Below are 26,964 nucleotides of genomic sequence, written 5' to 3' on the forward strand. Positions count from 1 at the left end.
GTGACTCTACAAAAATAATTCTTGCAGTGCCATGATTCATTTGTTGAAAAATACTGGTTTTGAAAGAAGTCACCTGGAAGTTGGATAGTGGTTCTTCAGATGAAAATTGCTTGATAAGAGACGTCCTCTTTTCCTTTCCCTCCCACCTTCTGGTGGAAGGGTGCTAAACTTCATTGCAGTTTTAAAGTTCCTTTAGGTAGATGAAAGTGTCAGCAACTTTTTTTATGGTTTTTGATAAGCATGGCTCTATATGCACAGCAGTGTACTAAGCACTAGGGTAGACACAAGTTAATTGGACTGGACAGAGTCCCTGTCCCAAATGGGGCTCACGGTCTTAATCCTCATTTTACAGATGAGGTAACTGAGGCACACAGAAGTGAAGTGACTTGCCCAAGGTCATACGGCAGACAAGTGGCACAGCCGGGATTAGAACCCAGGTCCTTCTGACTCCCCAGGCCTGTGCTCTATCCACTAGGCCATGCTGGCTTTTCTCAGTGGTTTGTCTCAGTGGGTGTAAACTGTACATTCAACACAGATGGAATCCCCCTGCGGGCAGGGATCATGTCGTACTTTCCCAGGTGCTCTGCACACAGTAAGTGCTCAGTAAATACCACTGACTGATTGATATAAGCCTCAATTTGAAGTGAGGATTCTCCCAGGCCCTCCAGCTTAACTACAGGCTGTTTGGTTCTTATGGGCAGGGACTGTATTCACACAGGCTGAAGCACCCAGAAAAGAGCATGGGAAGGAGGATCTTGTAGTTTGTTATCGATCACAAACAGCCTCCTCTCACTCTAAAAATCTTAGAGACCAGTTTAGAGACTGGACCTAGATCTGATCTTGGCCTGTAAAGGAGGGAACTGAGAGAGCAAAGAGATCCTGGACAATTCCAAACCAGCTACTGTGATGACCAATGAAGCCGAGAGAATTCACCTTCCCACAGACCGTAAAAACAACTAGCACGAATGCCCGAAGAAAGGAGGAGCAGTTGAGTAAGGCTGGGAAAGACTCGTGACCTATCAAAGAAAAACTAAATGAAACAAACAAACAAAAAAACCCCAGAAAGGAATTACAGTTAATGAAGAGTTTGGGATTTTGAGAGTCTCAGAGTGGCTCAAAGGAACACTAGTTCTGGGCAATGTCTCATGAGTTCAACCAAAGCACAAAAGTACACCTCTGTATACCAAACGCCCTGGGATTCCTAAACAACTCTGTCCTAGGAGGAGACGATATCAACCTACTCTCGGGCCTCACTATATTTCCATGGGCTGGTCCTAACTTTTCTATGGTTTCACTTCTCTTTCCATCCCTGGGTATCAACTTACAATCTGCTTTAAGACAACACAGGTAAAACAGAAGGGAAAAGCAACATTATCGATCTCTCCGGGCCACCAGGGTTGGTTCACCAAGTTACCAAGAGTATTTCCCTTCCCTTCCCTTCCCTTCCCAATGAGCTCCTACATCAACAGAATCACCAGGCCACCTCTTCGCAGATTCTTCAGTTGAACGCTCGACTTTTTCTATCCCATTTCCTCTCAAATCACTGTCCATCTATCTGGAGACCTTCTATTCCACATCTCCTAAACCAAATGGGAAATCCACAAAATGGAGAGACAGAGAAGAGAGGGGAGAACATGAACCTCAGGGGATTATGGGTTATCTTTTCAGTCGGCCAAAAGAATGTAACCAGATCCACTTGGTTAGAAAAGTCCACATTTTAACAGAGTCCCATGTACAAAGCAGTCACAGCAGGTAAACTCGGACCACAATCACAACAGCAAAGGACAGGTTTCTGTTTTTTTTCTTTTTCTTGTTTTCTGGATTTTTTTTCTTTTAAGGGGGCGAGGGCATGGAAAAATACAGCACACTAATGAAACAAAATGCCAAAAATACAAAAAAAATAGAAAATAGAAAAAATGTATTTACAAGTGGTACATTACTATGATCAGAAAGCACAAAGACACCTGCTGCTATAATACATGCATTGGTTCAAGAAGAAACTACTAAAAAACCTGCAAGGAAGAAGTCTGTAAAAAGAAAAAAAAAGGGCAGAAGGGTTTCAACTTTTTCTTCCCTAGTTTGCTACATTGATCATAACCAAATAAGAATCCCCTAAAGTCCATGAGTATATCAGTACAAACAAATACTACACTGTTTTTTAAACTGCGGGTTCAGTTGTGGAGGGGAAAAAAACAGCAGCTTATTGTAGATTCATATACAAGAAAAGCCATAATAAACTGGTCTACATGCTAAAAATTACAGCAAGCCCCTGACTGCTACATGGCATGATCTTAGCAGGTTTTTGTTTATTCATATATATATCTATACGCGCGCATGTATGTGTATGTGTGTGTGTGTGTGTGTGTGTGTGTGTGTGTGTGTATAAAAATCGTGCTCACTGCAACACGACATCTGGGTGGAAATGTAACTCATTACAACAAATTCTTATATGTATACTGCAAGTAGTCACTCAATATCTGTGGATTTAATAAGTCACTTCACACCACAGGAAATATTTAATAAATCCAAAAAAAAGAAGAAAAAGAAAAAGAAAAAAGAAAGAAGAATATAGTGACGGAAGAGCTTCTGACTCAGTTCTCTGAAACTCAAGTCCTCCAGGGGAAACTGGCCCCAAAGTACTTGACGGTTCACTGAAGAAACCTCGCTCTGCTTGGGGTTGGTTTTTTGTGTTTGTTTTTTTCCTCTTTTTTTTTTTTAGTGTTCACAAGTTCCTGAACGGACTCCTTGCCGTTTTCAGTTTTTAAATAGTTCGGTCTCCTCCTCTCCCCCCCGAAGGTAACAGTCCGGTGCAGATCCGTAAAAACAGAAGGGGGCAGGGGCCGGGGGCAGGGGGGAGGGGGCAAGGAGGACTGCGGGCGTAGATGGGTGCAGCTTCAGAAAGGGTTCCCAATTCCATATCTGAAGGAAGAAAAGGAACCCGAAGGGTCTCCAGAAACTCTCTCCCTCCTCCCACGCCCGGCCCAGCCTCCTTTTTAATGAAAAGTCCATTCACGTTAGTTCCTTAAACTGGTACTTCTCCCAGTCCCGGGCCAGCTTGCAGAGGAAACCAAATGGAGATAAGGGAAAAGGACCACGGTGGAGGTTCTGGTCACTTTCCATCTGATCCATCATACTTCCAGGAATCGGGAGCTACTGGACTTGGAGTGGAATGGCTCGGACCACATGCGTCTCAGGTCACCCTGGAGAACGAGAGGAGAAGGATGGATTTAGTCGGCCATATTCTCTCAGGAATACACTAAAGGCATTTCGGCAATTCCATTTGGTTCTGGGTGCCAGTCAATCAGCGGTTTCTTGTAGTAAATCCAAGGATGGCAATGGCCATCCAAATTAAATGCATTTTAGTACAAGTAATGAGGCTTCTGAAAAATAGCTCAGAGACAGAAGGATTCTTGGGCTCCTCTAAGATAAAAATACAACCAAACCTTTCTCAGGCAGACCGTGTCAATTTAGATTTATGTAGAGTGAGGTCTTGTTTTGAGGCGGGCAGAAAGGAAGGGGAAGGGTTCGGGACACCTTGCTTCACCCCAATTTACCCACAAGCAATAGGCAACACATTCTTGCCCGTTTCCAAAACCTCAGACTTTCCACTGGAATTTCAAAACTTTCAATGGAAGGGATAAGGAAGCAGTGTGGCCTAGTGGAGCGAGCATGAGCTTGGGAGTCAGAAGGGCGTGGGTTCTAATCCCTGTTCCGCCACCTGTCTGCTGTGTGACCTTGGGCAAGTCACTTGACTTCTCTGAGCCTCAGTTACCTCATCTGTAAAATGAGGACTGAGACTGTGAACCCCATATGGAACAGGGACTGTGACCAACCCCATTTGCTTCTATCCATCTCAGTGATAAGTACAGTGCCTTGCACATAGTAAGCGCTTGACAAATACCACAATTATTGTTAATTATTATTGTGGGGGGGGGGGGGTAATTTCATGGGGATAACTTAGAAATGGGATGATCTCCCTAGATAAGGGAGAAAATGTCTTTCATTAGCATGGCCTTCTCCACACAGGGCAGCTGCATTCACTCATCTACAATAGCAGGATTCAAGCAATTATACCCCATTGAGCATCTGCTGTCTCTGACAGGGCACATCTCTAGGCTAAGCGCTCTGAAGGTACCAGAAAACTTCAATTACAAGACAGCGAGAAGGGCCCACTGCTACATTAGCGCTTCCGTCCCGCGTCCCGTTCATATCGGGCTCTCCCACCTTTAAATAGGCCATTGTGAGGAGCGGCAACAGGGTGAATGGCACCAAATAGAGCAAGGCAGGCTGCGCTGCCCGATGAATTCGAGACGCCACCGTTGCAGTTAGCAGACCTACGAGACAAGAAAAACATAACTAAGACACCAGGAATCCAGCTGTGATGCTGAGATAGTCTCAGCTAGTGAATGACTTTCTCCTAGAGCCTTTGATGAGGGCTTCAGGACAGTTCTGCAGAGTCAGCACTCCGCCTGACTGCGCTGAATGCCACACCTAAGGAGCACGTTCTCAAAAAATGACAAAGAAGTTAAAATAAAGGCAAAGAAAAGCCCTTGACCGCCCCAACTTTTGGCAGGAGGAAGAGTTAAGCGCTCAAGAAATACCTTGCTGCTGGGAAGCAGCTTAGCCTAGTGCAGAGAGCACGGGCCTGGGAGCCAGAAGGCCCTGGGTTCTAATTCTGGCTCCATCATTTGTCTGCTGTGTGACCTTGGGCAAGTCACTTCACTTCTCTGTGCCTCAGTTACCTCATCTGTAAAATGGGGATTAAGACTGTGAGCCCCATGTGGAACAGGGACTGTGTCCAACCTGATTAGCTTGTATCTTCCCCCAATGCTCAGAACAGTACTTGACACAGAGTAAGTGCTTAACAAATACCATCGTTATTATTATTGATTACCATCGGGTGACTGATTCACTGGAGCGAGGAAACCTGGATTCTACTCCCAGCTCTGCCGCTAACCTTCGGCAAGTCATTTAGGTTTTCCGGGCCTCAGTTTCCTCATCTATAAAATGGGGATAAAATACCTTCTCTCCCTCCTTCTTCTAAACTGTGAGCCCCATGTGGGACGGGGACTATGCCTAACCTGATTCCCTTGTACTGTCCCCAGTGCTTAACATCTAGTAAGGGCTTAATGAATACCATAGCTAACAATCTGTCTCCTCGGCAGGCAGCTCAACTCTTTCCTGCAACCAGCCTCTGTCCATCATCTCTTACCAACAAAGTATCCGATGAGGGTGCAGTGAAAGTAGGAGACCTTCTGCATGCGTCCAGAAATGTTTCCGGGTCCCGGGGCCCCGCAGGAGTCACTGTTGGCTTGCTTTTTGTAGTTATCGTAACGCAGGACGAAGCACAGCAGAAGACCTGGCATCACGATATCTCCAATTCCCAACATGGAGAAGTGGCTGCCTGTGGAACTGTGCACCCATAAGTTGAATTCCCTGAGGCCCAGAAACACCCAAGGATAGACCCCCACACCTCCCTCATTGGACTTTCTGGTCACCTGGTGTGTTGCACGTGGTCTGGAATCCCAGAAACCTCACAAATCCCTCTGGAGCATAAACATAACCCAATACCTGCCAGAATGCCTTATGAAACTGACTCACCATTACAACATTCCATTTTATTTTCAATTAATCTTCCCACCCCCTGACCACCAGGAACGACCCTTCACAGCAGCACAGAAAGTGATGCCCAACTGTTAACACCAAGGCATTATGACAAAGGAAGAGTTCCACTGTCCCTATGGCATCATTTCTTTTTTTAAAAATTATGTTTTGTTTTTCAGATGCGGGAGATTAGGTTTGGAAAATGTCTTGAATTGACATGGAGAAAAGCATTAGGCAAAGTACTGTCACCGATCCCATACTCCTCTCCATAGTGCTTTGGCATTGCTCCGGAGAGATCTCTGGAAATGGTAGGTAGTTCATTTGATGACATTCGATCCTTCGTCATTCTGTTGGGTGGATCCATGGGTCAACGAATTGAAACTGGAGGTTTGGGGTTTGGAACGCGGAAAGTAAATAGGACCTGGACAGAAACACCACCCAAACAACTTGCTCAGATCACTTGATTACTGGCTACCTTTAGGTACCGGGCTGGAGACTCATTCAGAGGAAGCAGGACCTGGCTGCCAGCACCAGCTTTCTTAGCTGTTTCACTGTGGGGTGGGAAGGGTGGTGACCATTTACAGCCCACTTGTAAAGTTTAATAATGAAAAAGAACTCTCCATCTAGGCACTTCTGGGGATAAGATAGAATTTCTTACCTCGTCGAGTCACTGTTACAATGACAGACAGACCACATTTCTCTCTACCTCCAAAGCTCTCTTAAAATCCCGTCTCCTCCAACAAGCCTTCCAGATTAAATAGGAGCTCCCTCTAAGACTGTGAACTTGTTGTGGGCAGGGAATGTGTCTGTTTATTGTTACAGTATACTCCCCCAAGTGCTTAGTACAGAGCTTTGCACACAGTAAGCACTCAAATATGACTGAAAGAATGAACTCCCAAGATCAAGTCGCACCAATCTGCCAGCCCTTCAGTATTTAGCTAAACCCTTCCTCAGATTTTCTGTGTAGGACAGATAGTAGAGAAGGCAGGGAATGTGACTCATGCTACTGCTGAATTTCCCAAGAGCTTCGTACAATGAATTACACTCAGTGGGCACTCAATGATTACCTCTGTAACTACTACTACTGTTTGGGATCTCACTGCTGGGCACAAGGGAGCTGCCAAGAAAGAAGATGACTCATGTGTGAGCAGTGTTAGCTTACTTTTTAAGTGGTACCGGCTCTGTGGATAGGTTCCCTGCAATTCTTAAGAAGGAAAAAAGGCCACTCTTACCTTGGAAAAACAAGTTTGCCAGGCAGAGACAAGCGAGGGACATCTCGGCCAACATTTGGTCCTAGATGAAGCTTCCGGGATAGAACATCAAGGGGATTATCAGCTGGCTGTGTGGCCACTTTCACCATGACATTGCTATTAAAGATGTAAGCAGAAAAAAAGACCTGCAGAGAAGAAAAAAAATGATTAGCTACCCACGCACCATCATTTACGCTACCTACTCCCTCTGTCATTACTCAAACAGATTTGGCTGGGTGCTGAAAGCCGACACTTTGAATACAAGAGTCACGTTGGGAACTCTCGAAAAGGATTTCACTTGCAGGTGCTTGCTACTCCCTTCCCAAGACTGATATATTAACTTCTAGCTGACTTGTTTCAAGGAATGAGATTCATAGTGAAAGCCTAACCTTCTCTATCCTTGCAAACTCCACAAGGAGTAGTGAATGTCCCTTGACACTATACAGTGTTGATCTGGACACTCTCACTGAAGTCTGCAGAAAAGGAGTAAACACAAATAAGTCCCTCCTACGCTTCTGATTGTGTTAAGTGGAAGATAAAATGCCTTATCATAAGGGCTGTCATCAATTTAATGGGTAAAAGATGTAACGCTTGCCTGAACTCCTTTAATCACACCTGGGTCAGAACTTTCCAGGAGGTCAGATTTTAGACATTTCCGGTAGGAAAAGAATGATGCATGTGTGGCTAATTAAAAATAAAAGACAGCAGGTACTTGCAGGAAAATAGAAGCTTACCCAAAAGACATCATAAATTAGAAGCCCTGAGAGCAGCAAACAGGAAACCTTGAGGCTTGGCAGCCGGACGAAGGCAATCATAGCAACGCAAAGGCCCATGGCCAGTGCTGGAAAACAAGAAGGCAACACTGGTTAGCAATCCAGTCTACTGTGGAAGCACCCAAGGACCACTCAAGCAGCTAGCTGATGCTTTGGATATTAAATACAATATCTTGCTAAGGAGTCACAGGATAGGGTTTTGTTTGTGGAAAATTAGCCACTAGAAACAGAGTATTAAATAAAATCAAATGTGCCTTTGTCCAAAGCCCAATTTCAATAAAGATGACAAATTCTATTGGTGTGAGGCATCCATTCTGGTCCGGTCTGACTGCTTTTCAAAAAGGGTAAATTCCTTTTTTCGGCTACACTTCTGATGATACCCTCCCAGTCCCTAATAGCTCTGGGGCATCAGAAACTCCTCCTAATTGTGACTTTTCAAGTTACAGGTCTAAAATGTAACTGACCTTATGAATTAACAGTTTATCTACAGTGACATCAAATCTAGCTCTAGTTTATAACTATGAGTTATAGTTTTGCACAGTTATTATGATTTCTGATATGCCTTATAAAGGAATTCCTCTGATGGCACTCAGATATTCACCTAAAGTGCCTTGTAGTTCAGCAAAACCAAATTAGGTAGTTTCGGGCTCTGGGGAGCCCTGGGCAGTGGCAGTCAGGGACCCACTCCCCCACCCCCAGCAGGAGTCTGCCCCTCATTTCTAGTGCATCCACAGTCTCTAGCTTCAAGTACAACTTCCCTCTCCAAAGTCTTTGGGAGAAATTTTCTGAGAGGACAGCAGTGCAACTGAGGTCCCATATGGGGAGTAATAATAATAATAACAATAATAATAATCATGGTATTTGTCAAAAGCTTACTATGTGCCAGGCACTGTACTGAGCGCTGGGGTAGATAGGGGATAACTGGATTGGACACTGCTCCTGTCCCAGATAGGGCCCACAATCTTAATACCCATTTTACACAAGAGGCAACTGTGGCACAGAGAAGTTAAGTGACTTGCCCAAGGACACAAAGGAGACAAGTGGAAAAGCCGGGATTAGAATGCTGGTCCTCTGACACCCAGGCCCATGCCTTTTCCAGTAGGCCAGGCTGTTCAAGTCAACACCGATGGGTTCCCCCACTAGCTGCAGTATTAACCCAATGGGCACAGTGATCTTGGCAGGTAAGTACCTAGAGAGCACAGCACCTTGCATGGACTGGGGCCAGTCAGCAAGCCTCGAATCTGGCTAGTTAACAGGCCAGCTTGGGTTGAATCCTACCAAAATACGAGATGCACATAGGCACTCTTTTCTGTCCCTGGATCTCCCGCTATCATTATCATCACCAAAAGCATTTTTGGAGCATTCATGTGCACAGTACTGTACTCAGCTCGTGGGAGAGTACCGCAGAAGCAAGAGACGTTTTCGCTGAGGGTGAAGGGGAGGAGGTCGGGCCTTCCCTACAGCAGCTTAGGCACTATCACACGTGTATGGTCAGTTCACATGTGTGGTTGTCTCCTCTGTGGACCAAGGCTGAAGCAGTGGGGGTGTCTCTCAGCAGCCTAGATGCCCAAAAGACAGACTATCAAGCAACCCAGAAGTTTGGTTTGGCCCACTTCCAGGCCTGATGGAACTAGCGCTGGACTTGGACCCTGGAGTCCCAGTGTTCGTTTTGGGATGGGCCAGCAGAATCCAGCTTGGTGGGGGTTCTACTCTCATACACAGTGGTTCCCAGGTGAACGAGCAGCAGGATGCAATTATAGTTTATTGTTTTGGTAAATATAGCAGAAACTGTTGCATGTGGTATAAAACACATGAAACTCATGATCTGTACATACTGTATGTATTTGGGTGAATTGTTACACAGCAGTTGTAAGATAAAAGCATCACATAAACTCTATTTTCACACCCTGCCTAATTTCCACTCTACAAAGTGTACTACAAATAACGTCCTCTCAAGAACTTAGCGATATTTCTCTGTTTCCAGACAGGTTTTGCTAAAGAGTATTTTATGAGTCTTTCAGAATGGAAATAATTGGTTCCTCATTTACCTAACGTCTTAACAAGCAGGAGTGTAGGTAGTCCCCTGAAAGATTAATGGCGAACGAACAGGTATGAAGTATCATTTATCAAAAGTAGTAATTTTGCTTTACTGAAAGGAGTCCTAGGAATGAAGTAGATAGTGAACATAACTGGAAGACACTCCATAGTGTGAGGAAGTCTTATACTGAGGCTGAAAACAATCAAAATGTTTCCTTGGACTATTACTGAATGTGATTTCCAAAGACCTTAGGGGCCAAGTAACTGGATGCAAATTTTTAAACCACTTACCCCAAAACAACAAAAAAATAAGCATTTACTGGCACCAAATGCTTGAGAATCACAAGCTAAACAAGGGGCAAGAAATGGTACTTCAATTTTAACTGCACTCCGAAAATGGGAACTGGATGGAGGGGTGGCAGCCACAAAGTAGCAAGGAGGGAAAGAATGAAGAATGAGAGGTTAATTTATCCCTTCAGTTACACTTCTTGGGCCCAGGGAGGTATATGCCTTGAAGGACCCAGTGGCTGCAAAGAATTCAACCTTCCCCCAGCCACAGACACCACAGAGTCATTCTATCCTGCTATTCCCTATGTGCCCCTTCTTCCCCCTGACCTCCACTACTCCTAACATTCTTTCCCTAAGAGGCACGAGGGATGAGAAAAAAAGAAGCTGCCCAAAGCTGACGAACGCTAAGACTGGGGACTTGGACAGTTTGAAGTAACATTTCGGATCACTCCTCTATTCATATCATTAAGCAAATCTCCTTAAATGTTTCAGAATGTCTATTTCAAAAGAGACGGGAAGCTTTTGGAAACCACATTTGTTTTTCAAATTGTGGATTTTAGTAGATCAGTGACACAAGTTAAGAGGAGGAGAGCTGGGGCAGTTCTCCAGCAAGGGTCTGGCCGGTAGGGAGCATACGAAAGGCGGATTCCCACCTGGTTTCTACATGTTTTATTTCTATTTATTTATGTTGTGCTGGACCAGATGATCCAGTTAGTCTCTTCTAACTCTATGAGTTCATGAACACATAATGCTCACCATAGCCAGATCTGGAACACGATGACAGAAGTCCTGTCCCGTAGAGGAACAGAAAATGGGCAGAAGGTGGAGAGACTTGTATAGCCGGAGCCCCTATGAATTGGGGGCTCTGAGGCTGAGAGAGCCCTGCCAGGGCCAACCGACACCTACCTTAACAACTGCATGAAAGAGGGCTGCCGAGATTGTACCCAAAGACTGTTTTTTTGTTTTGTTTTATGGTACTTGTTAAATGCTTAGTATGTGCCAAGCCCTATTATACTAAGCACTGCGGTAGATATAATCAGGTTGGACTCAGTTCCTGTCCCACATGGGGCTCACAGTCTAAGTCTCGAATCCCCATTTTACAGCTGAGAAAACTAAGGCTCAAAGAAGTTATGTAACTTGCCCAAGGTCACATAGGCGCAGACAAGTGGTGCAGCGGGGGTAAGAACCCAGGTCCTCTGACTCTCAGTCCTGTGATTTTTCACTACACTATTCATTCCACTCATTCAGTCGTATTTATTGAGCGCTTACTGTGTGCAGAGCACTGTACTAAGCACTTGGAAAGTATAATACAGCAATAAGGAGAGACAATCCCTGCTCACAACAGGCTTGCAGTCTACACTGCCTAGAATGGGAAAGGAGCATCCACGTACCATTTACTCATTCTAACACTGGTACCTTGGATTAAGTTGTATTATCTAATGGAATTATTCTGTAGTTACCTCAGAGTTTAGAACAGTGCCTAATAAACACTAATAAGAAGAACTGAAAACAACATATGTTCCACTTAGTGCTACGTGTGATACTGAATGATGTGCCTGGGTTATCTTGAATTAATCAGGGAAGGCTTTCCAAGAATGGGATTTCAGGAGAGCCTGGAATCAATTAATTATATTTACTGAACACTTACTGTGTACAGAGTACTGTACCAAGTTTCTGGGAGGGGAGGGTAGAAGAGAGTTGGTAGACATGTTCTCTGCTCATAAGCAGCTTATAGTCCCGAGGGGATGATGGGGAAAGCTGTGGTTTCATAAATTTGTGGGAGTCGAGACTGGAATGACCAAAGGAGGAGGCAGCAGATGAATAAAACAGAGAGAAGCAAGAGAACTGAATAATTAGACTGCTCTCCGAAGTACTTACATAATTTCGCTACCATTACTATTGCTCAGAGCTGACCTGGAAAGTTGTAGGCATTTTATTTTCAGCTACACTGTCATTATCTGCCCTCTCTTCTACTCTTCAAAGGCCTCTTGAAATTCCATGTCCCTCACAAAGCCTTAACTAGATGGTCATTCGGCCAACCCATTTTCGTGATCACTAAATGAGAAGAGGTAACTCAAGAGGCTAGAGGAGTCAAACAATGGTTTCCTGGGGCTGGGAGAAGTTGAAGATGAGGCACATGATTATGAAAGCGGCAGGGTATTCATCATATAGAAGGGAAAAAAATGCCAAGGAGGGCAGGGAAGAATTGGCATTCGAGAGAAGGAGGGCCAGAGCCAGAAATAAACACTGGCTTAAAAGACGGAAAATACGACCCACTAGTTTTAAGAACTGTACTTCCTAAAACCACCAATGCTCACTGCCATAAGATATGTCACCACAACAACATTTAGGATGATTGACTGTTTGAAAGTATCTGTAAAGTCACATTTACTGGACAATCCAGGGCAAATGGTGAGGCCCATTTTCCCCACACATCATTTACTCACCATCCATGAGGAGCCAGTGGCCAGTTAGGACCCAGATGAGGACGAGCATGACAGAGAGGGAGAATGATAGCAGCTCAGCAGCAGTAAAACGCCCACAGCAGCCAAAAGAAATCCTATAAAACAACCCAAACGACATTAGCTGAATGAATTAATGACTCCATTTAATACACAGACTCACTTCTAGCTCTATGAGAACAGGTTCTACGGAAGTCAGAATGGTAGAGGCAACATCTTCAAACTTTTTTTTAAAATAGACCCCAAAAAGAGAAGGAAAAAGTCCAACAAAGGCCCCACAATTGTCATTGAAAGGGGCCACTAAAATCCAGAAGGTGCTACATTTCTAGATCCATTATGGAGCAGTGTGGCCTAGTGGAAAGAATCACCTAATCCTGGCTCTGCCACCTGCCTGTTTTATGACCTTGGGCAGGTCACTTCACTTCTCTATGTCTCAGTGTCTCAGTTTCCTCACCTGCGAAATGGGGATTAAATACCTGTGGGTTCTCCCCACACCCCCCAATGCCGACGATGAGGTACAAAGGTTGCATCTGACCTAATGATAGTGCAATTACCCCAGTACAGTGCTTGGCACATAGTAAGCACTTCAATGTCACAATAACTAATTCCTATTTGATAAAAAATTTGGCTTCTAATACCCCATCTGTCAACAATGTCAGAGCTAATAATACAATATCTTACATAAAAGCCCTTACGAGGCTGAGCAATGGTTTTTGGTCATTAAGAAGATAGAACTGAGTTCAGATCCAGTAAAACGTGAAGTCTATATTGCATTCTCATCACTTTCTCAGTGATTCAGCAGTCCCTTCTAAAGAGTCCTACTTGCTCTGCCTTGTTCTCTCATCTTCAACCCCTTCCTCACCCTCTCCACCCCTGCATCTTCCTCTCTCATCAAAGCCAAAAGATCACAGCAACTCCCATCTTCAAAGCCCTTCTAAAAATCCCTATTTCCTCCAGGAGGCCTTCCCCAATTACTAACCACCCCTCCCGTATCCCCTAACTCAGCACCTTCTCACCACCTAAGTTCTTAGTATTCACATTTGGGTAGCATTTCTGTATATATCTTATATTCTCTATTTTGGCTACCTCTCTGTAACGTAGTTTAGGATCTATCGTCCCGCACACCTCACTGTAAATTTACTGAGGGTGGAGATCATATCTACAAATGCCATTGTACTCCCCGAGTGTCTACTGTAGTGCTCTGCACAAGCTGCATCCTCAGTAGTGCTTTGCCATGGTGGATTTTCAGTAAATACTACCAGCTGCCTGACACAGCATTTCTACTGAACAAGATCTAATAAAAATATGGCACGTCTTAAAAAAAATTCCATTCCAAAGTAGTGCTGGCCACATAATAATAATAATAATAATGATGATGATGGCATTTATTAAGCGCTTACTAAGCGCAAAGCACTGTTCTAAGCGCTGGGGAGCTTACAAGGTGATCAGGTTGTCCCACGGGGGGGCTCACAGTCTTCCTCCCCATTTTACAGATGAGGTAACTGAGGCACAGAAGAAGTTAAACGACTTGCCCAAAGTCACACAGCTGACAAGTGGCGGAGAGGAGATTTGAACCCACGACCTCTGACTCCAAAGCCCGTGCTCTTTCCACTGAGCCTCGCTGCTTCACATGGTTTGCCTAGGGTGGCTCATGTATTTGGGGTTCCTTGGGCCACCATCAGGAATCTCCAAATACCCAATAGAGGGTAGACTACAATCTCCTAGCAATCCTTGCAAGCTGAATGGGCTATTACATCTGCATGAGCACTGTAAATGCTTTAGTTCCAAGCTTCAAAAGTTCCCTTCAGCCCTGCGATAAGCTGGCTCAGAACCTGTCAGGCCAAAGTGGAGAAAAAAGGAGTCTTTGGTTTAATATAGCTCCCACACATAGGTTTAGACTCTGGAATATCAACCTGTGTTGTCCTTAAGCCTTTACTGAAGAACTAAAGGGAGCATTTAGTTTCTACCACTCCCGTTCCAGTAGAGGAACGAAGGCCCTGCTTCCAAATACTCAAGAGCCACATGAAGGAGATTGCTCACAGCCACTCTCATCTCATTAAATGTTCAGGGAAGTCAAACTTTGGGAAAGAAGTACACACCATGATCTCCCCCGACACCCTAAGATTTGTTTGTATTCCCACAGCTGAAAGAGAGGCAACAGGAAGAAACACTTTCTGGGGAGCAAAGGTCAGAGACATTTCAATTTAGCGTTCTCAATCACAGTATTATTAAGCACCCACTACTTGCGGACGACTTAGAAAAGTACAATAGCAGAAGACATGGTCACTGCCCACAACCAACTTACAATCAGATTTTTTCTGACAGTCGCTGGAAGCTTCAGCTTTTGGCATTAATTTTACATTAAATACCAGAAATTCAGACTCTTAAGACTGCTACCCCTTGAAAGAGAACAGAAGAGTATCTTTCGTAGACAAAACATAAATCCTTACTTGTTCTGAGGCGAACAGGGTCGTGTTAAATACTGGCACATCGGGAGCAGAAGGAAAGCAAAGGCTATCGTTGCGAGAACTGAAGAAAAGAGTAATGTTAATTTTTCTGTCTGATTGCAAGAGCTTCAAACACCTCACTCATAACATTCTTCCTCCTAACAAAGGTGTCACTTAGATTACTTAAAAAAAGAAAATCTTCCATTTTAGGCTGCCACTTAGAAACACTCACTGCTCAGAAAAAATGGAGAGGCCCAAGACACACCTTTCTCACTAAACCCTCCATAGGGCTTGGAAGGTGCGGTATCCCAGAGATAATTGGAAAAGTCCCTCAACACAAAACCACTACAACTTAAGTGTCAACTAGCAAACAGTATTAAATGTGAAAGAATGGCTGGATGGCTCGTGGTTGGTTATTTAATTGGAAATTACGGCCGAAAGAAGTTGTTTACAGGTAGAAGAGGGCACAATCTGGAAAAAAAAAACGTCTTCTCTGATCTGACCTTGGAATAAATTCTGAGCCACCGGGGAAGGAGCTGTAGCCACAGCAGTGGAGCTCCAACACCATGGAACTCCCCAAGCCCTTAAATTTTCTCTTTTTTATGATGTCTGCTGGTAGATCTGAATCCAGTCAGTGAGACCGGGACCAAGTTTTCCCAAAAGTCTTCAAGAAAAATCTTGGGAACATTGCTGGAGTTACAGAAAGGGAAAGCTATCGACTTGGGCTGAGCATATTGAGTCAAAGCGTGCTTTTAAGTCTTTTAGACTGTGAGCCCACTGTTGGGTAGGGACTGTCTCTATGTGATGCCAATTTGTACTTCCCAAGCGCTTAGTACAGTGCTCTGCACATAGTAAGCGCTCAATAAATACGATTGATTGATTGATTGATTAAGGAATTTGTTCAGAAAGGTTAGTGCTTAAATGACTTTCAATCCCTAGTGAAAACATTAAAGTTCAATGTCTCTCAACTGGAAACTTTGCAACCCAGAACGGACAAGGATAAATTACTTACCCGCTGTGCATATTGTAAAGACTACTTGAACTGAATCAAAGAAGAAGAACATGACTAGAAGAGACACAGATGCTCCAATTGGAAGGAATAATGCCTGGGTAGAGTCGATCGTTTGGATACCTGAATGACAAATCAGGGCATATTTTATTAGAGACATATGACACAGTTTGCTGGAAATAACTTTCTTTTCTTCTCAACTCCGGTCCAAGCCCTTGCACTCTACCTTTGGTTGAGAGCTTGATTTATTCCCATGTTAGTTCTCTTGTTGGACCTGATGGCAGGAGCATGGACTCTGGGGGTCAGGAGATTTCTTGGGCTTTATTCCTGGCCTTGCTAGTATGGGGATACCGCTTGGGATGAGGCCATCAGTGGCCTAACCGATATATCACCCAATGCATTCTAGGAGGTGGATGGGCCCAGTAGAAGCCGGAAAAATGGCTGGCTGAGTTGAAAGGCAAGGATTGTGACTGCGGCAGCTACCAGAGCAACCGTCGTCTGGCTTACGGTGCGCTCCAGCAGGACCCTGGCACTACGCCGCAGCCACTCGGCCTCAAAATGGGTTTGGTGTGGAAAAATCCCCTTGTGGGCACCTCTCAATGGACAGTGCTCCTGCCTGACTGCTCACTTGCTGCACTCCAGGCCCTGCTAGGAACATGAGCGACAGGGACAAGCGTGTCGAGGGACACTGCAAACTACAAATCACTGCAATCGGTCGCTTCGTATGGGTTCTCGGTTCTGAAGACTCGGGCCCACGGCTCACACGGAGATTTTGGTGGGAAACTCCTCTGTTCCAACATTAATCGACAGAGCACATTAGTTAGGCAATTTACAAGGTGCGAAGCACTGAATTGAGTGCTGGGGGGAGAATACACAGACATCAATCCTTATGTGGACCCACAAAGGGCTCCCAATCTAAGACCGGGGAGGGACGACAAATAACGGGGAGGTAGAACGTTCTTCTAGAAAGTGGCACAGAGGGGTTTGGCAGGCACCCGTGCCACAGAGAGCGTGGGGAGGGGAAGTAGATAGGGGGTTGCCTGGTAGCCTCCCGGGTTACAGAGATAATTCTAAATCCTTTGAGCAGGTAATGTGTCTCTTGCTTCTCAATGCACTCGGCAGGCATTTAATCAATACCATTACTTGTTCTAGAGAAGCAGCGTGGCTTAGTGGAAAGAGCATGGGCTTGGGAGTCAGAGGTCGTGGGTTCTAATCCTGGTTTTGCCACTCATCACCTGTGTGACCCTGGACAAGTCACTTAACTTCTCGGTGCCTCAGTTACCTCATCTGTAAAATGGGGATTAAGACTGTGAGCCCCATGTAGGACACCCTGATTACCTTGAATCTACCCCAGGGCTTAGAACTGTGCTTGACACATAGTAAGCACTTAATACCATTATTATTATTACTACTACTACTACTACAACAACAACAACTACTACTACTACTACTACCACTACCACTACTACTACTACTGTGTTGGCAGGGGACAGTCCCTGGAGGTGGTGCTTTTCAACAGAGAAATGTTACCAGCAGAGATCCACTGGGTCCAGAGGGCCAGCTGCAGAACAACAGCAGTACTGAGCTCTGCCATTTGTCTGCTGTGTGACCTGAGGCAAGTCACTTCGCTTCTCTGTGCCTCAGTGACCTCATCCGTAAAACTGGGATTGAGACTGAGCCCCACGTGGGACAGGGACTGGGTCCAACTCAATTTGCTTGTATCCACCCCAGCCACTTAGTACAATGCCTGGCACACAGTAAGCACTTAACAAATACCATCATCATCATTGTTATTATTAAGCCTGCATCAACTCGGGGCTGGAAATCTGGTCACCTCTGGAGCTGCTCAAGGAGGGATTGCTTCTCAAGGTTCAAGCAGCCCCACCTCCTACCATCAAACGGAAGAGGAAGCAGAACTGTTTACAGCAACACAAGTGGAATTCTAGAAAAGGGTTCCCTTCATACTCTGATCGAAAAGAGGAGGAATGTGCTCTTCACATCACCAAAAGAGGACTTTCTTTTTCCTGCCCATTCATCCAAAGAAAAGAGGAACTTGTTCACTGTGATGAATTAGGGACTAAAGGAAGTAATATTTTGAGAAACGTTTGGGTTTCTTTGAGCTATAAAAGGCCCACACCTTTGTAGAAAAGAGGTGCATCAACAGGGTTATGCTGGGATGGTGCACCTTGGCCGGCATGTGGGGCCAATAGGGCACTTCAGCAAAAATCCGTTGGGAGCCATGATCCTGGTGTGTGGTCAGCAGTTAGTACAGTGCCCTCAACACGTAAGCGCTCAATAAAAACCAACAACTGACTTACTGGTTCCTTCGGTAGAGGGGCAGTCCCATTTCCTGAAGTTGCTCATCTCCCCACCCTCTGCTACAGTCACCCCCTTAGGTCCTCCTCCCAGTCCCTCCCCCCAACAGCATTTATCTCTAAACTCTAGCGCACCCCCGCCCCGTGGAATTTATTCTGGTGTCTGCTAGGTTGTCGTTTCCTAGTGGGCACTGTACTTCCCAAGTCAAGAGCTTAGTAGTGGGCTTTGCACAATACTCCATACACACTATTGCTGGGAAAAAAAACTCCAAATGCTTGGTTTTCTCCTCCTCCACGGCTTTACAGGTAGGGAGTAAACTCCTACTATTATTTTCCCTATTTTCCTAGCTATGGAAAGAAAATTCTCAGAAATTGCCAACTGGATTTCACCCAAGCAATTATTTCTGAACTTAAGACTTCTCTACAGTAATTCAAGGAAGACATTCAGTAAATGATATGGGTGTCACTGCACAAATCTCACCGGCAAAGAATGGTTCCCCCAGGCAATACTAGAGCAGGCCTTAGTAACCTTTGGAAAACATGCTAAAGGGAGGTACACCAACCTCTCCCGGCTCCGGCTACTTAGGGACATTAAACACCACGCTAGCAGCCGTTTTGCAGCTGCTGTGCTGTGCTGTGCTGTTTCTCGTTCTGAGATCGGCACCTTGCCCCCAGATTCTTCATGAACCCCGCCACGCAAGTGGATGCTTTTAGGGAGCAGGATTGTGGGGAAGCCTGCCAAACCTCCCATTACCTTGGAATACCCACCACTTTTGCTTTCTATTGCCCGGTATAAAGACAAAAGAGCAAAATCATTATGGAATATCCAAAGAGAAGTGGAGGAGCCGGGACTGAAATTCAGGTTTTTCTGACTCCTAAACCCGGGCTCTAGCCACTACATGCTGCTACAGAAGGGGCAGAGGGTGAACAGGAACCAAACCTGGAACTCTGGGGCCCTCGGAGGGATATCTGATGGCTGGGGCAGCTTCCCCCACTACCTGTAATTTATTTTAGTGTCTGCCTCTCCAACTAGATCATACGACCGTTGTGGGCAGGGATCATGCCTACTTTTCTCTTTTGTCCTCTCCCAAATGCTTAGGACAGAATTCTGCACTACTACTGATGGACTGATTCCCCCTCCTTTCCAAGACTAGGGGAGAAAGCCCCGTCTTCCCAACAGTTGGACTGTTGGGCAAGGTGGTGACATTTGGGATCATCAACGGCTGCGTGGGGCAGGGATGTCACTGAGGACCACCCCCTTGGAGTTCTCTTTCAAGTTGCTATTATTAACCTCGGAAATTTCGTATGACTGAGTTTTTAAGTTTGTTCCTGTTGTATATCATTTATTCTGATTTTCTTAAAACATGCCTGTTCTCCTCTTCAGGTTGTGAACTAGAGACCTAGACTGTAGGCTCGCTGTGGGCAGGAAACGTGTCTACCAACTCTGTACACTGTACTCTCCCAAGCACTTAGTACAGTGCTGTGCACATAGTATGTGTTCAATATATATGAAATGATCCCTTTGGATCTACCCCAGAGCTTAGAGGAGTACTGTAACCAAGCATAACCAAAACTAACCACGCACTTAGTAATAATAATAATAATGGCATTTATTAAGCGCTTACTATGTGCAAGGCACTGTTCTAAGCTCTTGGGGTATACAAGGTGATCAGGTTGTCCCACATGGGGCTTACAGTCTTCATCCCCATTTTACAGATGAGGTAACTGAGGCCTAGAGAAGTTAAGTGACTTGCCCAAAGTCACACAGCTGACAAGTGGCAGAGCCAGGATTCGAACCCATGACCTCTGACTGCAAAGTCCGTGCTCTTTCCATTGAGCCATGCTGTACAGTGTTCTGCACACAGTAAGCGCTCAATAAATACGACTGAACTGAATGAATAATTGGCATAAAACAAGGGCTTACTATATACCATGATACATAGTAATATTAATCCCGACTCCGCCACTTGTCTGCTGTGTGACCTTGGGCACATCACTTCACTGTGCCTCAGTCACTTCATCTGTAAAATGGGGATTAAGACTGTGAGCTCACATGAGAAGCAGCGTGGCTCAGTGGAAAGAGCGTGGGCTTGGGAGTCAGAGGTCATGGGTTCTAATCCCGGCTCTGCCACTTATCAGCTGTGTGACTTTGGGCAAGTCATTTAACTTCTCTGTGCCTCAGTTACCTCATATGGTACCTCATCTGCCCATGTGGGACAACCTGATTACCTTGTATCTCCCCCAGTGCTTAGAACAGTGCTTGGAACATAGTAAGTGCTTAACAAATACCAAAATTATTATTATTATTATGGGAAAACCTGATTATCTTGTGATTATTTCAGTGCTTAGAATAGTGCTTGGCATATAGTAAGCGCTTAACAAATACCATAATTATTATTATTATTATTAGAAAATATGTAAGGGAACAAATAGGAAGGATGCAAACCAGTTCACTCATGTGCCCTGAGGACTGAAGATGAGGAAATTAAAATTAAGTCAGAGAATTTTCAGGTGGCAGAATGATAAAATACTGGAAGAGGTTACTAAAGAAATAAAGACTCCATCCCTACAGATCTCTTCAGAAAGATCACACAAAACAATCTGTCCTAGTGGTTTAAGTTATTTGCCCATCAGGAGGAAGGAGAACAGGCCAAATGATCTATGGAATCTCTCAGTTTTGACTCTGCAAACACCCTTCCTCCATAAAAAATGGCTCACGATCCTTGCGAAAAGTTATGGCCTAGTTAAATTACATGGTACATTGTTGTCTGTATATTTAAAAAATCTAAATGATTGGCTGAATCCAATATTTAAGAATCCAAAGGTACCAAAATAGAAGAGAACTGTCATCATTTGCTTTTAACAGATTCAAGTTTGGGAAGTGCAACTTCAACATTATAATTAATTCTGAGATCAAACTGACTTTTTTATGAATTGACAATTAGCATTCAAAACTGAGTAAATGTATTTTTTCACTGTATTAGATTAAAAAAAATCAAGTAGCACAGAACAAACTCTAACCAGAACTACAAGTTTTAAGTGTTGCTACTTTTAAAAGACATGGAATGAAGTTTAATAGAACAGTAACAACTCTGGACAATAAAGCTCTATTATTTGTTGCACATAGCACACTTGTAGCAAAGAAGTGATGAGGCAGGAGTATTACCCAGGACACAAGGACTTGAAAAGTCTTAACCTTCTATCCCTTTCCTTCCTCACCTCACTTATCTACTACAACCTGGCCTGTGCATTTCACTAATACCAAACCACTCCGTGTCCCTCATGCTCATCTTGCTCACCTTTGATCCCTTGTTCATGCCCTCCTTCTGGCCTGAAACTCCTTCACCTTTCAGATCTGACAGGTCACCACTCTCCCCATCTTCAAGTACTAAAATCGTATGTCCTCCAAGAAGACTTTCCTCCATTTCCCCACCCTATTCTCCCTCTTTTCTGTGTAGCTTGAGCACTTGGGTCTGTACCCCTTAAGCACTATGATACTCACTCCACTCCTAGCCTCAAAGCACCTGTGTACATATCCCTATATTCTGCTGCTTCCCCTACGTGTTATTCATTTTTTTTCTGTATCCCACCCTAGGTGGAAGGCTTCTTTAGGGCAAGGATCATATCTACTTATTCTGTTGCATTGAACTCTCCCAAGTGCTTAAGTACAGTGCTCGGCTCACAGTAAACACCCAATATGTGCCACAGATTAATTACTGGCTAATTATAATTGCTGTTCTTTCACACATAGAAAGAGGGGACAGTTGTGACTTTTAAGGTGAAACTTTTTGCAACACATCATCAAATACATCTATGTCTCTCTCTCCTTAATGAGGAGTCACCCGAGAATAGTCTTTTATGAACCTTTTACCACAGGAAGAACACACCATCATTTTGGGGAGGGGATTAAGGCACCTGGCTCTCTTTCCCAGCTGATGACTAAACCACTGTGCGTAGGACAAGCTGTAAACCCCTGAAAGCTTCCTGGAACTCTTGGGGTCTAAATATATTGAGGTAAATTACCCGGTCCTCCTTCATATTGGCCTCAAGCATCTGCAGCAGCTCTCTGCATTCTCCATACAGGCTGTCTCCACCCACTACCCTCTACGCTCTCTCCCAATCTCTTTTTCTAACTGAACCGTGGATCCAACTCTCCAGCCTCAAATCCTGCTGGCATCCCCAATCCATATACTTCACACTGTTCCCCTTTATGAAACTCCCTTCCCAGCAAAAATGCTGGACCACAACCTTCCCGATCTAGAAAGCCTTCAAAAAAACAAAACAAAAATAACTCACTGCCTCTAGGAAGTGTCCCCCAATGAATTCACAACACCATAGCAGTGTTACAGAAATACCTACTCTACCACTTGGTATACTCTAATCTTATCTTAGGTACTCATGTACTTATGCTTATTTTCATATATAATCTATATATATACACACACACACATCTATAATAACTTTCAATTATTGATTCAGCTGTTTCATCTTGAAGTGTTTATAAGCCCTGCTTTTTTAAGGTAGTTCTTAAGCTAAGTGCTAGACACTGTTCTAAGCACTGGGGTAGGTACAAATTAACCAGTTTTTGACCACAGCCCATTTTCCACGTGGGGCTCAAAGTCTTATTCCCTATTTTACAAATGAGGGAATTGAGGCACAGGAAGTTAAGTGACTTGCCCAAGGTCACTCAGCAGACAATGGCACAACTGGGAATTGTGGAATTTGTTAAGTGCTTACTATGTGCCAGGCACCATACTAAGCGCTGAGGTGAATACAAACATATTGGGTTGGACACAGTCCCTGTCTTACATGGGGCTCACCGTCTCAATTCCCATTTTACAGGGGATGAAACTGAGGCCCAGATAATTGAGGTGACTTGCCGAAGATCACACTGCAAGCAGGTGACAGTGCTGTGATTTGAACACAGGTATTCTGATTCCCATGCCCATGTTCTTTCCACAATGCCACACTGCTTCCCACTGCTCAAAGTATCTATTTATTCAGTAAATAGTATTTATTGAGGGCCTATGTACAGCGCACTGTATTAAGCACTTGGAAGACATCATCAGAGTTAATAGACATGATGCCTATCCTTAAGGAGCTTACAATCTAGTGGGGGTGAGGTGGAGGGAACAGGTGCTAAAATGAGTAAAAGGTAGGGGGAAGCAACAGAATTTAAGCAGTTAAATTCTACAAGAGCGCCATACTTCAGCTTTGCAATTCATTCTAAATGGTTATTTCAGCTCAGTCTTACAAACTGAGGTGTGCCCCTTTCTCCCAAGCCTTAAATCAACTGAAAGAATTCAGCAGGTGGGGCCTCTCCATTCTAAACCTTTTTGTCACGTTTTCTGAGTCTTTGTGATATGATTGGGAATAGGACGGGACTCGGCTGACATCGACACATATACACGAGGCCAAGGAAAACGTTGCTGGCATTTTCTCATCGAAACCCATGAAGGCAAGTCAACAATCATTTCTAGAAGTCGTGAGACCCCAGGGGTGGGGTAAGGTTGTTTGAAGGGCAGAAATTCCATTCGTTCCCCTCTGACTGACTTATTATCTGGGTGCACACAAGATCCTTCGCTGCCTCCCCTGCCATCAGGGGCCCTCGCCCTACCAGGTGAGTTGAATTTTGGGCAGCTTCCCCCTAGAAAGGGCAAGTTGGGAGGGCATGGCTGGCCAACTTGTGTGCGCAAACTGTCCAGCAGCAGTTGTGTGACTTCTTCTCACACCCCTGGGAGAGGCAGGGTCCACGATACTTGCCCTGAAAAGGTCTATGGAAGGGCCTTGTGTTTTAATCAATCAATCAATGGTACCCAGCCCTGTACTAAATGCTTGGGAGAGCACAACAGAATCAGCCAACACGTTTCCTGCCCATAACGAGCTTAGAGCTCAGAGGACTACGGCTGTGGTGGTGCAGAGGTCAATGGCCATCAAGTAGGGGAGATGGCGGCAGCCAGGCACTACAATGAGGCAGTGGGAGAATCAATCAATCATATTTATTGAGCGCTTACTGTGTGCAGAGTACTGTACTAAGCACTTGGGAAGTACAAGTTGGCAACATATAGAGACAGTCCCTACCCAACAGTGGGCTCACAGTCTAGAAGTGGGAGGCAGGAATGGGGTCAGCTCACCGGCCGGGAAAAGGAAGGCCTGGCTCGCCTCCACAGGATCCCACGCTGGGGGCCGCGTCCTGCCCCTAGAGGACTTCCACTTTGGACCACCTCCAAACCTCATCCTTCTCATCTCTGAGAGCCAAGAGCCCCCCAACCGGGGCCGCAAGAATCTGCATACGGAGCAGCTATTCCGAGTGACTCTCAGCACTGGTCACTTCTATGCCGTTGCCTATCTTACCAGCGCAGAAAGACCTCATCGTCCAGAAAGCCTGGCATCCCTTGCTGTAGACGGACTGACTGGGTGTGGGGTTGATATCCTGGGTGAGAATGGCTTAAGGAGACAGGATCTGGAGGAACCTTGTTTTGGGGAGGTCCCTCCCCATCCCAAGTGGTAAGCTAGCAGGGAGAGGCTTCCGCCGACAGCCAGCTGCTGGTCCCAAGCCTGTAAAATTTCTGCTCCCAGGCAGAAGATGTCTGGTTGGGGCTTCTCTCCCACCTGACATGTCTGCCCCACTCCTCTGAGGTGCCTGCTCTTCTGTGACTCTGCTCTGTCTAGTGTTGCAAATCACACTGGGTTTCTGTTGCTTGCACTCAATGTTGTCATTTGCCAGGTGTTTTGGGGTTTCTTTTTGCCCTTCACTTGCTCCATTAACTGGAAGGAGATCCCTCTCAGCCCGTACGAAGCCAATCTGCGAATTTTGCTCACAGGTGACTTACCTTTCTAGACTATAAGCTCGTTGTGAGCAGGGAATTGTCTGTTATATTGTACTCTCCTGAATGTTTAGTACAGTGCTCTGCACACAGTAAGTCCTCAATAAATATGGTTGATGGACTGACTGACTTATCCAAGTAGGTGGGAGACAAGTGGTGCCTGTTGTAGTTGTAGTTGAGGTTTTAGAGCCCTCAGAATACCCCCATTTTCCCTACCAGCTATCATGCAAAGCATGTTATGGCACACATGGGGAAACACGCAAGCCAGTGTGGGCGGCACAGGGCAAACACCAGCACAACTGCAAAAACAACTCGAGTACCTGTCCATCTGGTGGTAGGACATAGCTTTCCCCGTTAATCCCTGGTGCTTCAATAAGGCTTACCTGAATGGCAAGAAACCAGAAAACGTGCCCAACCCAATTTGCTTGTATCTACCCCAGCGCCTAGTACAGTGCCTGGCACATAGTAAGCACCTAAATACCATTATTATTATTATTTCCTTGGACAAAGTTTGCAAGAGATTTGCTCTCAAAGACCCTTGGCACTTATGGTTACTGTTTTATGATCTGGATAACTATCATTACTAAAAATGGATTTTAAGGGCACAGCCAAGTGGTTAAAGCATGGTCCCGGAAGGCAAAAGGATGTGTGTTCTAATCCCGCCTCTGCCACTTGTCGGCCGTGTGACTTTGAGAAAGTCACTTTTGTTTTTTCCTCAGTTACCTCATATGTGGTTATGTAAAGTGGGGATTAAGGCTGTGAGCCCCATGTGGGACAAGGACCTGATAAGCTTGTACCTGCCCCAGTGCTTAGTACAGTACCTGGCACATAGGAAGCACTTAAATATCATAAAAAAGCTGTGCAAATTGGCTCCTTGTGAGGTATTAATTACTGGTAAGTGTTAGATAATGATGATGATGGTATTTAAGTGCTTACTATGTGCCAAACACTGTTCTAAGCACTGGACAGATACAAGGTTATCAGGTTGTCCCACGTGGGGCTCACAGTCTTAATCCCCATTTTACCGATGAGGAAACTGAGGTGCAGAGAAGTTAAGTGACTTGCCCAAAGTCACACAGCTGACAAGTGGCAGAGAAGGGATTAGATCCCATGACCTCTGACTCCCAAGCCCGTGCTCTTTCCATTAAGCTATGCTGCTTCTCTATATAAGTACCTATGTGTGTGTATGTGTATGTATATATACAGTATATAGATAACTGTCAGAGAAAAGAAGGAAGAGCATTCACTTATCTGGACCCCATCAGCTGTCTGCTGTGTGGCTTTGGACAAGTCACTTCCCTTCTCTGGGCCTCAGTTACCTCATCTGTATATGGGAATTGAGAATCTGAGCCCCGTGTGGGACAAGGACACTACTATCATTATTATTATTAGTTCTTCAAGCAACACAAAATCCAATTATCTTCTAAAGCCTCCAGGCTTATCAGTCACTAACTGGGATAAAGAGCCCCCATGAGTAATTTTTACTCTCCCCATGTTATAGCCCCTCAACTGTCATCTCAGCTGTTAACATTCCCTAATTTAGTGTCTGCCCCCCCCCCCCCCCCACAAAAGATTGCAAACTCCCTGAAGGCAGGATCTTGTCTACTAATTCTATTGTATCTCCCAAGTAGTCAGTCAATCACATTTATTGAGCACTTACTGTGTGCAGAGAACTGTACTAAATGCTTGAGAGAGTACAATATAACAAAATAATAATAATAATAATCCTGGTATTTGTTAAGCGCTTACTATGTGCCAAGCACTGTTCTAAGCGCTGGGGTAAATATAAAGTAATTGGATTGTCCCACATGGGGCTCACAGTCTTAATCCCCATTTTACAGATGGGGTAACAGGCACAGAGAAGTGAAGTGACTTGCCCAAAGTCACACAGCTGACAAGTGGTGGAGCCGAGATTAGAACCCACGACCTCTGACTCATTCATTCATTCATTC

General features: G+C 44.9%; 1 protein-coding gene across 1 annotated transcript in view; it reads right to left on the reverse strand.

The window, feature by feature from the left end:
* Positions 1–1,696: 1,696 nt before the first annotated feature.
* SPPL3 (signal peptide peptidase like 3) overlaps positions 1,697–26,964 on the reverse strand; it is a 165,961-nt gene continuing 140,693 nt past the window's right edge. Inside the window, exons 4-11 of the mRNA XM_038763658.1 lie at positions 15,874–15,993; positions 14,865–14,943; positions 12,400–12,512; positions 7,589–7,695; positions 6,837–7,000; positions 5,213–5,412; positions 4,225–4,334; positions 1,697–3,200 (exon numbers count right to left, since the gene is read on the reverse strand). Coding sequence (XP_038619586.1) covers positions 3,129–3,200; positions 4,225–4,334; positions 5,213–5,412; positions 6,837–7,000; positions 7,589–7,695; positions 12,400–12,512; positions 14,865–14,943; positions 15,874–15,993 — 965 coding nt within the window. The 3' untranslated portion in view covers positions 1,697–3,128. The remainder of the gene's footprint in view (positions 3,201–4,224; positions 4,335–5,212; positions 5,413–6,836; positions 7,001–7,588; positions 7,696–12,399; positions 12,513–14,864; positions 14,944–15,873; positions 15,994–26,964) is intronic.

The sequence above is a fragment of the Tachyglossus aculeatus genome, chromosome 21 (assembly GCF_015852505.1).
Source record: "Tachyglossus aculeatus isolate mTacAcu1 chromosome 21, mTacAcu1.pri, whole genome shotgun sequence".
NCBI classification, from domain to species: Eukaryota; Metazoa; Chordata; class Mammalia; order Monotremata; family Tachyglossidae; genus Tachyglossus; species Tachyglossus aculeatus.